The 16,233-nt window shown below is 31.4% G+C and overlaps 2 protein-coding genes across 2 annotated transcripts; one reads left to right on the top strand and one right to left on the bottom strand.

The window, feature by feature from the left end:
- Positions 1 to 4,852: 4,852 nt before the first annotated feature.
- On the bottom strand, positions 4,853 to 10,914 carry HELRODRAFT_165055 (hypothetical protein; the record flags this gene model as incomplete). Its single annotated transcript, XM_009030954.1, has 6 exons — positions 4,853 to 5,178; positions 7,908 to 8,048; positions 8,438 to 8,566; positions 8,730 to 8,905; positions 10,271 to 10,551; positions 10,906 to 10,914. The coding sequence occupies 6 exons, from the start codon at positions 10,912 to 10,914 to the stop codon at positions 4,853 to 4,855; spliced, it is 1,062 nt and encodes a 353-aa protein (XP_009029202.1).
- Positions 10,915 to 12,955: 2,041 nt separating this feature from the next.
- On the top strand, positions 12,956 to 15,285 carry HELRODRAFT_165054 (hypothetical protein; the record flags this gene model as incomplete). Its single annotated transcript, XM_009030953.1, has 2 exons — positions 12,956 to 13,903; positions 14,056 to 15,285. 2 exons carry the CDS (start codon positions 12,956 to 12,958, stop codon positions 15,283 to 15,285), a joined length of 2,178 nt encoding a protein of 725 aa, XP_009029201.1.
- Between the last annotated feature and the right edge of the window lie 948 nt (positions 15,286 to 16,233).

The raw sequence follows: 16,233 nt of genomic DNA, 5'->3' as shown, positions 1-16,233 counted from the left end.
GTCAAATATTAAAAGTTTTTTTTATATAACCTTAATAAACTTCATCAAGATGGTAAAAGTCTCGTTAGAAAAATTGAGAAACTCAACTACAAGTTGAATAACGCCGAAAACGCAGTGATCTTTATGAATAATTATATATATATATATATATATATATATATATTATTGGTAAACCATTATCCGCCATAGGCCAGACGTACGTTTCGTCTCTCACGAGACTCGTCAGTAGCCTGCCGAATAAGGCTTAAGATAACATATATATAGTATATGTATATGTATATATTTCAACTTCTGGATATTTTGGTAACGAATGACAAACAAAGATTTACAACTGCCGTATACGACAAAGCAACAAGTAAATGTATTTGTTTAAATGGGCTAAGTAAAAAACGCAACAATTCAAAGTGAGTACAATAAAATCCTTTGTGAACCGTGCGTTAACGCATTCCTCCGCAATACGGAACTGAAAAGAATTACTAATCTACAAAACATCACCTATTGAGAGCAATGTTCAATAAAATCTGCAACAAGATAGCAATATATTTAAAAACGACGATGACAACAACATAATCCTATATTACAGAAATCATATGTCAACGGCACAAAATATAGACGAAGTCATCCTCAAACAAATCATAAAAAAAATGTTACACCAATCAATGATATTAATAAAATAAAACTCAGGATATACTACAATGATTGTAAGACATCACAATTGGTCTTAAAGAACAGCTGCACTTTTAAAAACGATTTCACTTTCAAGCGTAATCTCATGTAATATATGAATTTAAATGCCAATTGACGACCGTGCGCGTCAGCAACATTCGTATATTGGTGTTACGACCACTTCACTATCAAAACGTCTCACAATGCTACACAAAGAGGAGCCATCAAATCTCACTTACAATCAACTCCAATAACCCGCCAAATTTTGACAACAACACAAAAATAATTTATCAAAACACCAACACAATACATCTAAAAATTGCATAAGCTGTGCTAATAGCAGTGATGGGTAGTTACTAACTACAAATAGTTAAAAAGTAGTTAGCTAGTAGTTAAAAGTAGTTAATAACTGTTTTATTCTGAATAGTTATTAACTATTAGTTAACTATTTTGAATAGTTAGTAACTATTATAGCTAACTATTTTTTAACTACTTGAACATATTTTTTCTCTGAATTAATGTTTATCTTTTTAATTGCACATCCCTATTTTCAAATTTGTTTTTTAGTTTCCGCGTCAACGCCATTTCTTTTCAAGCTTTTTTTGTGTACGAGATGCAGATAATTTGCGTTTGAATAATTATTTAATATGAATACTAAAATTATTAAATTGTGCTTTATTGACGCCGTTTTAAAAAAAGACGACAATAAAAATTTTACTGCAAATTTTGTAAAAGCATTTTTTCAGGTAGCATTTGAAATACTACAGAAGGTGACAGTGACATAGAAGATATTTACAAAAATGACATATTATTAAAAACAAATATTATTTATTTAATGGAGATAGAACAAATTGATGCTGATGATTCTGATAATGTTCTTTTTTTACCCCCGCACAAACGATGTAGTAATCACAATTTGAATCTTGTAGCAAGTGTAAATGCTTTGAAAGCAAGAGAAAATCAGCATTACAAAAGACTGTACGATAGAACCATAGCAAAGGTGACATCACCGTCAAACTCTGTACATCAAAGTACTAAAAGTGGTGATATTGTACAAGATATTACGGGTTCTACATTAATTAAACCAAATTTTACAAGATGGTGTTCAAAATTTTATGAAATAGTTAATAAATATTTTTCTTGAAAGTAGTTAAAAAGTAGTTGAAAATTATGTTTTTGGTCTCTAGTTAACTATAGTAGTTTGCTACTATTTTGGAGTAGTTAACCCATCACTGCCTAATAGATATTAATAAACCCCAAATAAACATTCAAAAAAAAGTGATAACTTCATTACTGACCCGACGCCTTAATACTAACTTCAATAACAATGAAGAACAAAGGAATGACAACAACAATTATGAAGAATACAATACCAACTAATAAACGTTACTAAAGATTTTTGCTTTGTTTAAAGAAACTATATAAACCTGCCCTGAAGATGATTTATGAAAAAACGAAATAAGGCCTTATCTGCATTTGAATTCGAATAACAACGTTTCATAAATTTTCCTGATGAACTTAGATAATTCTATTTTCAGCAAATTGAACAATTTTCAGAAAATTCTAGCAAGGAAAATTGAAAAGACAAACTGTAAATTGATTAATGCCAACAATTCGGTAGAATTCATACAATACTGTGTAGAATATGGTCTTCTTATATATTATATATATATACCAAAAAGTTAAATTGGAAACTAACGCCGAACATTCTGTGATTTTCATCAATATATATATATATATAAATATATATATTTGTATATATATATGCTGGTAAAAGACCATAATTAGTGCAGTAATTTATGAAGCCTACCGAATTTCTAACTTTGGATAGTTTTTTAAAACATTTTTCACTATTTCTAACCAAGTTCTCGTTGTCATTATTTATTTTATTCAAAGTAGAATAATATACAGTTTTCAGAATGAATTGGAAAACTGTGTATCATTCTAACTTTAATAAAATAAATAATGACGACAAGAACTTGGTTAGATAAATTGAGAAATGTAATAAAAAACTATCCGATGCTAGGAAATCAGTAGATTTCATAAATTACTGTATATATATATATATATATATTAAATATAGTATATTGTATGTGTGTGTGGCTGGGTTGGTGGATGGGTTGGTGTATGTGTGTTGTTCGGGCGAATCATCATTCAGGCGAAAGCTTTCGTATTTACCAACCTTTGCTTACGTTTGTTCATTTGGTTTACACAAACACACTCACCGAAAACGTTTCACCCGCTAAATGGAACGTTTGCCCGACAAATGGAACGTTCGCTCGCTAAATGAAACGTTCGCCTGCAAAATGGAACGTTTCGCCCGATAAATGGAACGTTCGCCCGACAAATGGGACGTTCGCCCGATAAATGGAACGTTCGCTCGATGAATGGAACGTTTGCCCAATATATTTTTTGCTCGAAAAAATGTCGCCTGATTTGTTTTCTGCCAGAATTTTGGAATTTGGTTATATTAATTTTAGAAAGATTTATTATAGTGGTATAACGGTAATATCGTTATTTTCTAATAATTTCTAAAACACGATGGCATTGCTGTGTTTAGTATTGACGGCTGAAAAGTCATTATTCCATTGCAATCATCACTACTATCATTCCACCACTCACCACATGCACATTATCACAAATTCATACAATTCACCACAAGACACATTTAAAATCTACAAAGACAATAACCATTAAAATTTATTAGCAAATTCAACACACAATCTCACTTAAAGGGTATGACACAAATTCTTGATTTGGGGTTTTCAGGAATAAAAATGAAAAAATAATTTTGAAATATCTATTGAGGACGTGTATTATATTATTTACATGTATGTCTGATTAAGTACATATAAAATAATTAAATTTTGTTGAATTTTTAACAAAATATCACGATATTAAATAATGATAATAATAATAATAAATATTAGTAATTATAATACTTTCATTTTATATATCGCTATGACAAAAAGCTGAGGAGTATTATTATTATTACGACCAGCTCAGAGTGTATAACTCTTAACATTGGAACCCGGTCAGTGTATCAACAACGCCAGGCCCCTAGACCAATACATCACAGCGCCTCCCTTAATTTTCTGCATTTAAACACTTTCAATAACAAAATGTTTTAATTTAGCATATTTCCTACATTTGATTAACGATCAAATATCTATAAAAAAAACCTTTTTAGAGAATCAATAGCGAGAGAATTGATGACTGAAAATGCTCTAGTTGCTGCAGTTTGAACATTGTCTAATGGTACCAGTTTGATTTTTGTTTTATATCTAAGACTGCCAACCCAAAGGGAATTCTTTTTTATTCAAATTAACAAAATTAATTTTAAAAATTGCATTTTGTGTAACCTGTTTAACGTATTTTGAAAAATATCCGAATAAAAATGGCATTATCAATTTATTTAAAATTTTTTTTGAATATTCACTTAACAGTCAAAAGTGATTAAATTATAAATGCAATTATAAAAAAAACTTGATCTTGTATCCAGTAAATGTTTCTGTTAATGAAATCTATTGAAATTTTAGAGCAATCCTTCAAGTTATCAAAAACTGTTGTTTGATGCCTGTGAAAATAATTTTAAAATTGTTTCCAAAACGTTGAAAGTTTGTTGTAATACCTATAAAATTTGAAATCTTTAGCTTTATGTTCTGTATCGAATTGTTTGTGTATGAACTTGATTTGAATAATTAAATGAAATTGTGTATGAAAAAAAAATCGAAAACTTAGGTTGACTTCAATTATGACAGAAATAAATCCGTTTAAATTTTGTACGCAGCTGAAGAGTAAATAAAATATAATTGAAAAAAATAATCACGAGTATAAAACTTTTTAACAAAGTGCAATTAGTGTAAATTTGATTTGCAGAAGTTTAAATTAACATCGACAAAGAAAGCATTAGCGTCAATATGTAATCACCTGCATTCACAAAATATTTTTCCCTTGTATAATATAATATATACTTCTTTTGTTTCCAGGTAATGCTCATAACAAGGAGAAAAAAGAACATTTTCAGATAAAAAGTTTATAGTAGAACTTCATATCATGGTATCTAGTAATTTTCTAACTTAGTATCATTTTGTATTGTGCTAATTTTGTGATTTTCAAGTGCATTTTTATAAATGTTAATGTTGTAATTATTCAAATCAATCAACAAATGCTCCAGAAGGTAACATTACTTTATTGATGTTTCAAGATGTATCAATCCAATCTCATAATTTGCTTCTTTGTATACAGAACTATCATAGTTGTCATCGTTGTTATAGGGTTTGAAATTATAACGGTCAATAACATTAGAAGAATCATTTGGACCATTTGAAATTTTATTTTGAGCGCGATCAGAAAAAAAAATAGAAAACGTGATTGGATCAAACGTCATAGATGTCAACTCATTGAACTGTATGTTCTCAATTTTTTCGCATTTTTCCAATTCATTATCAACTGAAACCCGGATCAGAGCTTGACTGCTTCCTAAATATACTGACGGACTGTAAAAATCACCTACAAAGATAAAATAACAAATTTGAATTACAAAAATTTAGTAAACTAGAAAAAATTTAATTTCAAATGGTAGTAGAGTAGCAGTCACATAGCCTGTGTAGACCTAAAATGTCTTTAAAATCGAATGACCTTTCATTCCAAATAACACTTTATTACTATCAATAAAATTGTTAGAACATTTTCAAAGTTTGATAACATTTCAAAAAAGCAAATTAATAATAATTCGTAATATTTCAAATAAAACTTTTTAGTTATGGTACATTAATTCTCTTGTTTGGCGTTACTTTTATGAAATAAATAATATTTTTCCTACCCGATTCAAAGAAAAACGTTTATACTCAACACAAATGCCAAGTAACAGTGGAATTCGAGCTGTCCTGTCGCAAAACATTGATCGAGATGAAAAAGTGCTGGCATGTTATAGAAAGAAATTTTCAAAGCCGGAGCGCTACTACTTTGTGTCAAGAACGGAGCTGCTGGGCATAGTATGTGCATTTGTCCTTCATACAAATTATGCGGCCCTAAAATAGCTGCTTAACTTCACGGAACTGGAAGGACAGGTAGCCCGTTGGCTAGAGAGACTACAGACATACCAATTTGAGGTCCAGCACTGAAAAGGATGCATCCATAACAACGCCGATGCATTATCAGGTCGATCATGCCCACCGAACTGCAAATAGCCGACTCCCGGCCAACCCAGCCGTCCTTCTTTACAAGGTCAGTGAATGGGGAGACGACGTAAGTTGTCGAATGTTGGCCGGCGAGATGGCTCAGTGGTTCAAATGCGCACTGAGTAAAACATCTCAATGGCTATCATATACTCAGCGTATAGGATGTGGTTCTTGCGCGTGCAAAAAATACATGTGTACGTCGTGTGAAAAGGATAAACAGCCTTTGTGGCAAAGATGGCTACTTTAAATCAATGAATAAAGATATAAAGAACATAATAAAATGTCTGAGCTGCAATAACTAATAAAGACTAAATAAAGACTAACAAAGACTAAATAATTTTCTTGACGACGGACAGGGGATGAAGGCTTACAATGCGTCATCAGGTCGAAGAAAGCCAGCCAGAGACATTGTTGGCAAAACATCCCAGAACACGGTCCCTTGTCAAAATTTTACTAGGCCCGGTGGGACTCACTACACATAGAGAACTTGCCCTTTAAGCGTAGATGGGAATTCACAGACGGATCCAACCACATTATGCAGTGATACCCAGATACAATACAACTGATATTCTCAAGAAAATGCATGGATGACCATCTGGAGGTCACCTGGAAGTCAACAAAATCCTAGATCGGATTCGAAAAAAGATTTATTTGGTTCGCGCCCGTGAAGACGTAGAAAACTGGTGCCGGAATTGCACTACGAGTTTGGCAGTAAAAGGGCTTAGAAGAAAACTGCGTAGACCAATGCAGGCTTACAATGTCGGAGCTTCTTTTGAAAAGATTGCTGTAGACATTGCGGTACCGTAGCCTGAATCAAAAATTAGAAATCGGTACATCTCTGTTGTCATTATTTCAGCAAATGGCCGAAAGTGTATCCGATACCCAACTAAGAAGCTTACACGGTTACAGATAAAATTGTTACAAATTAGATAAGTCGTTATGGTTTTTTATGTAAATGACGTTAAAGAAGCCATTTCAACACTCTGGAAAAATTTGGATGAAAACTTGATAAAAAAACTTATTTACAAAATAAAATAAAATAAATAATAAAAGAAATAGTTCTGTGACAAAATATTTACAACTATATTTAACATGTTAACTAAGTTTTCACTAAATGTTAAAAAAGTTTAGACCCAAAAATATTAATAACTTTTTTATTGTAGTTCAACCAAGGGTATCTTAACCTTTTTACAACGCTAAGAATCACTTTTTCTAAATATTTTTGGATAAATAATTTTTAATGAAATAAAATTCTGACAAAACATTTAAAATGTTATTTTCTAATGAATCTGAAAATTTCATATATATAACTTCTGTAGATCCTAATTTAAAATGAAAATCAGGGGTACCTCAACATTTTCACTAGCACTATACAACTAATAAGACAATAAATATAATTTGGTAGTAATAGCTAGCTTAATAAAACCTATTCTAATGTAATTTATACTAATAATAAAAATAATACTTAATAGATCATTGTCTCAATTCGAAAGGTAACGTATTCCAAAACTCGGAGCGGCGTGCAAAAGTAACAAAGTGGGATTTGGCAATAGGAATGTTTAAAAAGCATCTCGAGGATCTGCGGGGCGATCTGGCAAGCTCATGTCGAAATACATTGAAGATTTTGACAATATTTTGAATATTAGGACTGCAATTTAAAATGATTCGAACAATGAAAATGGAATGGAAAAGCATGGAGGATGAATTAACAACGCTTAATAAACAAAAAACGATTAGCAATTGTCAACTTGCATTATTTGTGGATGTAGGTATCGACCAAAAAGTTGCTTGGCCAAAATATAAAATTCATGTTTATAACAACTTTGGTCAGCAAGTTAGCTAAGTAAGTGGTCGGCAAATTAGCGTAGTCGGTAAAAAAGTTTTGTATTTAGCTAGTGTTATACGATAACTTGGTTCGAATACTGTTTGTAACGCGCGTGCATGAGTGTTAAAGCTTTTGCGGCACAAAAGTTCAATTCTAAGTATAGAATTATATAAAAGCAATCTTTCTTTGGCATAAAAATTAGCAAAAAATTGTAATAAATGACGTCACATTACCTGTACACGTCTTTCTGTCAGCTAATAAAGTTCTTCCGGGATTGCATGAACAATTGAAGTGTTTTTTATTAACTTGATGGCACACGTCACTACAAACTGGTTTCCAAAGACCATTTTGGCGGAAAAAACATGGAGCACGATCTAAATTCAATAAAAAAAATTTAAATTCAATGAAAACAATTTTAATTTTAGATATGAAATACAGAGGCAAAAAATAAATGTTAGAATTTATTTTTAGTCAGTTTCATGGTTATATATTTGTAATTATCACTTAACTATTTTATAAATAAAAATTTAGAAAAGCATATAATTAAATAAATTTTAAATGTTTTATAATTTCGCATATTAATTTAATTTTTTACTTTTTTGTAAATTTTTAACTCTTTCTTTTAATATAAGTGGAACGGGATTATATAAAGCATTAAAACTTTATTGAACTTGTGGAATGTGCATGCATATTTTTTAAATTTCTCTTTGTGAAACACTTAGTTTTTGCAAAGTTATTTAATTATAATATAAGCATAACGAACCTTTAATGCACAAATATCCATACCGCAAAACATAACCTTGAGGACATAAGCAACGTCGTTTGCCTCTATAGGACGTTACACAAACGTCACTGCAAAATGGTTTTTTTGAGGAGCAGAGACTGTTGTGGTCTTTCATAAATTTAAATAGAATTTAATTTTTAATAACTTTGAATAGCAATAACTTCATTTTAAATATTATATACATGTATAATGAAGATAGATTGACAAAATATTTAAAAGTTTGCCAAAAAAAGTTTTTAAATTTAAATTAAAAAGTTTAATAAAAATTTACTTTTTTTAGAAATATTAGCTGTTATCATCGAAACAAATTTAACGTTATCATTTATTAAGATGGTTTTGACGAAATCATCAGGTGTGGAATCATCAGAGGCAACATGCAGACGATTCTGATCAATCCATATCAGACGGTTACGAAGGTAGGTGAAACCAAGAAGATATGGAGATTGTCTGAAAATATATAAAAAAAAAATTTTTACTGTCCTAACTTTAACGGTTTTATCTTTCTGAGTAAAAGAAAAAAGTTTTTTGTTTTTTTTTTAAGTTTTTATAGTTCATTTGTTTGTTTATTTACATTATACAGAACTATATAAATAAACAAACGAATGAACTATAAAAACTTAAAAAAAAAAAATAATGTATTTACATTATACAGAACTATAAGATCTGCTAGCATCTAGTGCAGAGGGTTTACAGAAACTGATCGAGTTGACGTATGAAGGTGGAAGAAACCATGGACTACACATCAACAGCAGTAAGACAAAGATAATGATTTCGGAAGCATGTGGAAACAATGATGAATTCCAGATAGGAGCAGAAAAGCTCGAACAAGTGAACCAATGTATATATCTGGGCAGCCTCATAACTGATGACAATAATTGTTCGAAAGAAATTGATAGAAGAATAGCAATCACGAGAGGAATGTTTGCATCTTTGAAAGTAATATTGAAAAACGGTAATGTATATACAAAAACAAAGGTAAAGATCGTAGAAGCGTGTGTGTTTTCTACATTGATGTATGCATGTGAGGCTTAGACGTTGAAGAAAAGAGACAAAGACAAACTGGAAGCATTCGAGATGCATTGTTATAGAAAGTTGCTGGGAATCAGTTGGAGACAAAAGATAAGAAACGATGCCATAAGAAAACAACTTGGAAGACAAAAAACTGTGTATGAAAGTGTCAAGGAAAGAAAGCTGGGTATCTTTGGGAACATCTGCAGAATGACAGACGACAAACTGATCAAAAAAGTACTGATGAGAAAGAGGGACTGGAAGAAAAAAGTTGGAAGACCTGTGAGGAAGTGGATGGATGATATCACGGAATGGACGGGGGTTGGAACATTGAGCTCAATGAAGATGGCGAGGGAAAGAAAAGGATTTTGGAGAGATAGAAGAATACCATCGGCCTCAACGGTCCCTTAAGGGATTACAGAAGATCATTGAATGAATGAATGAATACAGAACTATAATTAATTTCAACAAAATAGTAAAAAAAAATTTTCTAAAGATTTTGGTTATTATTTTTGTTTCTGAAAAAATAATTTCATTTATTTTGAAATTTTTTTGCTTTTGCTTTTAAAATTAATAATTATTTGAGTATTTTATTTCTTCACTCTAAAATCTTTAGTGCAAAACATAAATTTATATGGTTTGATTTGATTTTAAATATATTATTCTTTTGAATAAAGTTTCAAAATTTTAAACTTTATTAAATAATCATCATATCAATCAAATTGTTGCGTCGCATTATAAAACTTAATCTGATTTAAAATATTGCAAGAAATATGTTTTGTGTAACATAAATGTTGAACAAACCTAATAACGTGAACGTTTTTGATATGTTCGGTCAAAATTTTGTTATCATCAAGAGTACCCTCATACTCGCTGTCATTTGTATTAGTATAGTCATGGCTTTCAACATCATCATTAGGAACTTCCAACTGCCCACTGAAAATTGTGCCTATAGCAGTTTGCATCCAACTTATTTTTCCATTCTCAATTGTGATACCATCGATGCATCCTTTTTTGGTTAAATATGTATCTGTTATTTCCACAAGATTCTGACAAAACTGGCCTGACAAATCACAAGAGAATAACTTATTGGTTGTGCGAGAGAAAGAATCAGTATCACATTGAGAATAATATAGTCGCCTGCGTTGATCAGTTAATAATTAATTAATTAATTAAATTATTAATTAATAAATTATTTAATTGGTTAAATAATTAATTAACATGTTATGAAATAATAAAATTGTACCTATATATTTCCAATATATATTTATTTACAAATTTCATAAATTTACTGACTAGAAACATTAAAGATGACTATAATGCATTGAATGGAGAATTAGAAAACAAAAAAAAGATTTTCAATGAGATTAAATCTGATTTGAATAATTTATTACAATAGATGGCACAACTTAAACATCCGGAATAATGTTACGACTAACATTGAACATTTTTTACAATATATGGTAAATAATTACAAAAAATAAAAATAATTAAAATCTACCGTAAATTAAACAAACTGAAAAATGCCATACCAAATGGACAAGACCACTTCCTTAATCTAAGTCAATGCACATTGACACAGGATGAAAAAGAATTTCTCACTCTTAGCATCAATTGCTACTATCTCAAAAAATCAAAACAATTAGAGAAAGAAATTGAAATTGAAATTTTGATAAAAAAAAACTCATAGATTTAGAAGGAAAAAAGTTAATCTAAATGAATAGCGACATTGCCATTGATTTGAAAGCTGAAAGTAAAAAACGTCGTGGCTCATACAAAAGCAAATTGATGAAAAAAATAAAAAGCTATTGAACACTGCAAAATCCTTGCAAAATAACAACAATATAACAATTTGAAAAGTTGACAAAACATCCGTGTATGTCATTTTAGATAAAAAAAGAACATAACAAAATCAACACCATTTCAGCCGATGCTAAAAATTTTAAGAAAATTAAAACACCCGTTTTAAAAGCCAAATTAAAAGATACAAAACCGGAAATTTCAGAAGAATATAAACCTGAATACATGTATGGCAACATGAAAACACACAAAAATGACAATCCAATCAGACCTATAATAATCAGTCAAATTCCTACTGTAATCCATCCAATAGCTAAACTCCTAACGGACTAATAACTCCATACACACTCAATACTTATAATATAAAGTCAAGTAAAGAATTGATTGATATCTTGTCAACATTCAATCCGACAAATGGTACTACAGTCGCATCATTGGAGGTTGAATCCCTGTTTACCAACGTACCTCTAAAAGATACCATTAATAAGTTGTAATTCCGATATCACCCCACTGGATATTCTTAAAGACCATCTTAAAAAACTTCTTGAAATATGTACTGTGGATATAGTCCCGACATTTCATAGTCCCGACAACCAGCTTTACAAATATGTCGGATTTACTGTTACGACTTTATCAAGAAGGTTAACAATGCATAAGCAAAATGGTGCAATAAAAAATCATTTTATGGATTTACACCAAATAAAAATAACAAGGGAAATATTAAACTCAAATACCAAAGTGTTATATTACAACTATAATATAAGTAATTTGAGATTGGCAGAGGCTTTAATAAAAAATAGAAACCCTGTATTAAACATCCAACAACAGGCTGTAACGATTCTACCAACTAAAAATTACTCACACAAAAAACAATGGAACTTAGAATTTCTTTATTAAAATTACTATAAATACATGATAAACTACAGATAATAGAGTTTGTGATATTGTTATCTGTAGTTCATCAGGTACTCATCACAAACTCTATTACACTGATGATGGTAAAGGTTACAGAAAAAGCTTAATGTAAATGTATATATGAAAAATGCAGTCTAAAATAATGTATATATAAAAAATGCAGTCTAAAATAATTAGAAATTTTATTATTAATTTGAATAAATTGAATAATATTGATAAAATAATTGAAAAACATAGTTACAAACTCAACAATTTTGAAAATGCGGTGATATTGCTTAATAACTGTATACATACATATATATATATATAAATATATATATATAAATATATATATATAAATATATATATATATATATTAGGGTGGTTCACATTTGAATGGGGAAAAAAATTTTTTGTCTGATTTGAGTGCACACCCTCTGAAAAGTTTCCATTGGGTCCTAAAAACTTACAAACCAAAAATAAGACAAATCAAATTAAATTTAGAGGTTGCTCATGCATCTCAAAATTATATAAAAATGTGATAATTCATTATTTCGAAACCAAATACAAATATAACTGGAAAAGTATCAAAAGTTGGTTACTTACTTAATTCAAAACATAGATATTAGATATTTTAAAATGCATTATTATTATTAAATATTCTATGGTCACCATATTTGTTGTCAGCAAAAAGTAAAATAGGATAAATATCTGCATAATTTAACTGTGTCGATTTACTAGTAATTTGAGGTGATTTTGAAATACCGGTACTGTACATATTTAACTACGTATAAAATGGCTTCTAATTCAAACTGTGGTGCTCTTACAACACGCAGCATGACTAACATATGGCTGATTGGACAGTTACAAAGTGAACTTCCAGTAAATGTATTGCCTACAACAGGTGATGTCCTGAGAATGTTTTTTTATTATCATCAAGTAGAAAAGAAAACTGTGCCTGAAAGTGCAAAACTGTCGTCAGATAAGGTCATGGACATGTGGAACAAGGCTAGAATACCAACAACCTACCATACTCATGTTGTAGAAAAAGTAAAGTCGGTAGTTGATGACTACAAGCTAATAAAAAAGAACAAAAACAGACAAAGTGAAGCACAACGAGCACGAGAGAAGGAATTTGAAGAAAAGGAGCACATGCTGTTTGATATTGCTCACCAACACGCCATGCAGCTCATCCGAATTCAGGAAGATATAGAATTTCTTGAAGACCAGAGGGGTAGTCGACGAATGCAAATGAGTGGCATTGATAAAGACCTGACCAAGAAAGAAGAGCGCACAGAACAACGTAAATGCAAAGAAGAAGAGAGAAAAGAGCGAGAGCAGGAGCGGATGACAGAAAGTACCTCACTACATTTATCTAGTTCTGATGACAGTGATAGTGAACAGCAGGACACAGAGGACAACTATGAAATTGAAATTCCAGTGTACTACAAAAAGCAGATCAGTGAAGTAGAAGACAGTCTGTCAAGCCGTGCCAGCAAAAAAACACGAACTGTGCAGGATATGTTGTCGTCGCCAGATGTTGCTTTAGCACTGGATAGAATAAACCTGTCAGATAAAAAGTTCAAAGTATTAGCAGCAGCCATTGCACAAGCTAGTGGGCAAGACATCAGGGATACATCTTTGTCACGTTCCACAGTTCATCGTAAACGACAGCAACATCGATCAACCATTGACAGCAGTATTCGTCAACAATTTCAGGATCGTGACAGAAACCCCCTTCTGGTTCACTGAGATGGGAAGATCATGAATGATGATTCACACTCCAGAACTGATAGACTGGCTGTTGTTGTGACTGGCTTTAATGTGGAGAAAATCTTAGGAATTGTTAAAATTGCATCAAGCACGGGACAAGCACAGGCCATGCAACTTTTCAGTTGCTCAAATTATGGGACGTTAGTGAAGACATTATAGGCATGTGCTTTGATACTACTGCTGCCAATATTGGGACGTCAAGTGGAGCATGTGTTTTGCTGGAGAAACTGCTCCATAGAAATCTCTTGCACTTTGCTTGTCGTCATCATGTACATGAATTGATAATCGGTGAAGTTTTCACAGTTCTGTTTGGTCCAAGCCGTGGCCCCAACATTGGAATGTTTGAAAGATTTCGAGCCTACTGGCCAAATATAAATCAGTCAAACCACAAGCCACTTGATGATGACAGGATGAACCACTCATTGCTACAGATGATGCGGTCTGACATAGTACCATCTTTGACATGTTTTCTTTCAGCTGACAGCTCTTACATCCCACGAGAGGATTACAAGGAGTTGGTTGAACTCTGTCTCTTAGTGCTGGGTTATCCAATGCAGACTGATGGCAAGTACCATTTCCGTGTTCCTGGAGCATATCACATGGCCAGATGGATGGCCAAAGTGATCTACTGTCTCAAAATGTATTTGTTCCGCAATGAATTCAAGCTAACAGCAACTGAAACAAAAAGTTTAACTGAATTCTGCCTATTTGCAACCCATATATATGTGCCAGCATGGATGTTGTGCCCAATACCCAGTGATGCACCAGTCAATGACCTGCAATTTCTGAGCAGAATTGAACAATACTCTGAAATCAACAAGAATGTAGCAAGTGCTGCCACAAAAAAGTTGAAGAATCATCTGTGGTATCTCGGTACAGAAATGGTTTGGCTGTCATTGTTCTCAAATAAGGTTGCAAATGCTGAGAAGCAGTTGATTGTGGAAGCAATGACTGCAGTAGATTCTGACTGGAGTGTGCGAGGTGTCAAATATCCTGCAACTGAACTGGAACAGGTGAAAAGCAAACCACTGCATGATCTGGTATCAGGTACATCTCGTGCTGCATTGTTATCACTTGGAATGGATGTTGCTATCTTGCGTAAAACTGAACCAGACTCATGGAATGATCTTCCTTTATTTCAAAAAGTAGCAAATGTTGTGAAGTCACTTAAGGTCGTTAATGACACTGCAGAACGCACTGTGGCACTCATGACAAATTTTAACCAGTCTATAACCAAAAATGAAACAGAACTGCAAAAACTGATACAGGTGGTGGAGGACAATCGAACACGTATTCCGGACTCCTCTAAGCGCACATTAGCCAGTGCTCAAGCAGCTGCTGTTACGTTTTGAGTCTGACATACTATGAGTGATTAACAGAAAAATATAAACTGAGTACATTAATTGCCTCAAGCTAATTTCAGTTTCTCAATCAAAGATTAACAGTACTGAACTTTCGTTTGGCATAATCAAGTCGCCTTTACCTTGTGAGAACTGTTTGTTTAGTGTTGAATATTTTGTTATTTGAGTATAAATTTGTAGAACTGTTAAATCTTACATGATTTTCACAAGAATGTTGTTCATTTTACTGCAAAATAAACATTAAACACAAAATTGTAGCACTGACCAATATTCGCTTATATGCTAAATATGGTGAAAAACTGAATGTCATTGAGCAACCTCTAAATATTGTCAGAATTGAATGAAATTTTGCACACATGCTAACTTTCAGCTAAGGAAAAAATATAGGGGGTGTGCACTTAAATAATAAAAAAAAATTTTTTTTGAACCACTTTAATATATATATATATTTATATATATATATTTATATATATATATATATATATATATATATATCTATATATGTATATATATATATATATATATATATATATTAACGCCAAACATTCGATAGATTTTATAGAATATTGTAAAAATTATGGTCTATTACCAACATATATGAATATATATATATATAAATAAATATATAAATATATATATATATATATGTATGTAATATATATATATATATATATATATATACATATATATATATGCGAAAGCCAACCAGACTTGACGGCCCAGTGAAAACAGGCCAGGGTTGTGCGAAAGCCGACCGACTGACTGACAGGCCCAGTGAAAACATGCCTTGAATTCTGTGAAAACGAATCGCCTCGTTGTTTTGTTTTTGTTGTGCTATTTGTGGACCTAGGGTTATTTGCTGGATTCTATACGCACGCAGCTTGGAGTTCCCATAGGCTCCGATTTTTGTAATTTTTCTTCATTCATTTCATTTATCTC

Source organism: Helobdella robusta (genome assembly GCF_000326865.2).
Source record: "Helobdella robusta unplaced genomic scaffold HELROscaffold_7, whole genome shotgun sequence".
NCBI lineage: Eukaryota > Metazoa > Annelida > Clitellata > Rhynchobdellida > Glossiphoniidae > Helobdella > Helobdella robusta.
The sequence above is the reverse complement of the archived record's forward strand: the minus strand, read 5'-3'. Positions and strand labels throughout refer to the sequence as shown.